We start from the raw sequence: 2235 nt of genomic DNA, 5'->3' as shown, positions 1-2235 counted from the left end.
TGCTAATGTATTGATATTTTTCTAGTTTTGATTTAAGTTTGCTTGTTTAGCGTCGTCACAGTTGCTAGGTGACAAGATGTACGCCGGGGTAAGGAGGGGAGGCTAGACCGTCCAAATCCACAGCCTCTTTTTTCCGGTCTTTCCGGTCTACCAAGGACCCGGCCTGCCGAGACCGGGGAGTCTGGGTCCTCCGGAGGACCCGTCCTGCCGTTTTGGACACAGCCTTTGTGTGTAAATAAAATGGCTCCGTCCGTGTTAAAATATGTTTTTAAAAATTTACAAAACTAAACAGCCTACAGTATTTTTACAGTCTTTACTTTACCGTTAATATATATGTTTATCAAATAAAGTCTAATGTTTAAAACTAATCATGGATCCCTTTAAGATGAAACTCCAGTTTTCTACTTTAATAAGTTATTTTAGTTAAACATAGACATGTTTGGTATCTACAGAAACAACAAAATCTTAACACATTTCTATGAACACTCAAGAAAGTTCAAACTACAAGCAGTTGAAGATAAAACTATGCAAGTGAAAATAAAATTGGTTTAAAAATTTGGCAAGTCAGAGATGTTAAAATAATATGTGTATTAAACAGGAGGCATCGTGTGTTATTTTGTTTTTGTTGTAGTTTTATTATCACTGCCGTTATTTCATAGGGTTCTGTATGTTGTCTTCATGATGAAATTAAAGCAAAATAAACCATTTCGAAGGTAACAGATATTTGTATAACTGTAGAACTGTAACGGTATAATGGATCCATGTGTGCACAGAACTCATGTTTTCTGTCTGTCAGTCCTCAGAGGTGGAAAGACGACTCTCAGCGTTGGAGGCTCAACTTCAGGATCTTCTGCCTGCGCTCAACAAGCTGAATAGTTTGGAGAAACGCCTGGAGGAGCTTGAGAAGTGTACAAATATAGATAAGGTTGATTTATAGATATGTTACAACAGTTTTTTTTTTTACTGGCTGGTTTTAAAGCAAATGTACACAGTTCACCACATTCACAGCTGTTTGGTTTTATCTTCTCCAGAGTGATGGAGCTTTTATCACCATTTCCAGAGACAGCTGGGAAAATTTAATGAGCAGAATCATTTTGTTGGAAACTAAGGATGAACTGAGAAACCCACAGGTAGGACACAAACAGTGGAATAACAAAATGTAGGACAGGAATGATTTGGAAATGTGTGCATTGTTTGTGTTCAGTGAAGATAATACAGTTAGTGTTTGTTCTGAGCAGTGTTAGTTTGAACATTTTATTTATTTTTCTTGTTGCAGATGATTGTTTCTCTGCAGGGCCAGTCGTCTGCCTCTTCTCATTCTTTCAGCTCCATTTCTGACGCCTCACAGGTGAAAACATTTATTTCTGTGGAACAATCATAAGAACATGTGTTAGTCTGGTGCAGTTCAACAGTTTGGTTGCAGAACAGATAATAAAAACTGTTGCAGTGCGTCTTTGTTAGGGTAGAAAGGTAAAGTAACGTCATCTTTCGTGGCTGAATCTGCCTCCTGTCTCTTTACTGTTTATCTCTGTAAACTAGTATGTCTGTAGCATGAATCTTTGATCAGCTGAAACACAGCAGTGCTCCACATAGTTGTTTGTATAAAACTTAACTTTGAGTTTAGTGAAACTGATCTTTCTCACAGCGTTCCTCCCTCCTGAAGCAGTGTTACTTCTTACAGCCAGGATTCACTCTAGTCCCGTGTTGTTGTTTATCCTCTTCAGCTGCACAGGTCCAATACGATACACCGCACTCGTAAAGCAAGTTGTGCAATCTGCAGAAATTATTTTGTGGATTCAAACATGGGAAATAAAAACAAAAGATTGTATGATCATTTGTTGTTAGAAAGTTTGTTGTGATGCTTTTTTACTGAGAGAAAGAGAGGGATTATACCAGTGAGCATCCAGCAGGAGGCGATAATAGTTGATGTTTGCACATCAGCGGTTTTCTTTTAGAAAACACTTTTAGATTGTTCCTAACAGTTCAGACACAAGTGTTGCTTTCAGTTTCTGTCACTGGGCTAAAAACAGGATGTTTGTTTGATTTTTACCTTTTTTTGTTCTGTTTTTCAGGTAGAGATAAAGGAAAGACTAGAGAGGATCTCTACAATGTAAGCTCATAATTATCTCACACTCAAAGTGAAGGGGTCATGTTTTTTTTTGTGTGTGTGTGTGTGTGTGTGTGTGTGTGTGTGTGTTGTTCATTTCCTGTCTATTAGCAAACTACCTGATGAAA

The 2235-nt window shown here is 37.8% G+C and overlaps 1 protein-coding gene across 1 annotated transcript in view; it reads left to right on the top strand.

Annotated features, from left to right (window-relative positions):
- cep44 (centrosomal protein 44) overlaps positions 1–2235 on the top strand; it is a gene marked incomplete in the record, with an annotated part of 21604 nt that overhangs the window by 7084 nt on the left and 12285 nt on the right. The window contains 4 exon segments of the mRNA XM_014023599.1: positions 797–925; positions 1032–1130; positions 1277–1348; positions 2073–2110. Of these exon segments, the coding sequence (XP_013879053.1) occupies positions 797–925; positions 1032–1130; positions 1277–1348; positions 2073–2110 (338 nt within the window).

Source organism: Austrofundulus limnaeus, unplaced genomic scaffold, assembly GCF_001266775.1.
Source record: "Austrofundulus limnaeus strain Quisiro unplaced genomic scaffold, Austrofundulus_limnaeus-1.0 Scaffold379, whole genome shotgun sequence".
Lineage (NCBI taxonomy): Eukaryota > Metazoa > Chordata > Actinopteri > Cyprinodontiformes > Rivulidae > Austrofundulus > Austrofundulus limnaeus.
The sequence above is the reverse complement of the archived record's forward strand: the minus strand, read 5'-3'. Positions and strand labels throughout refer to the sequence as shown.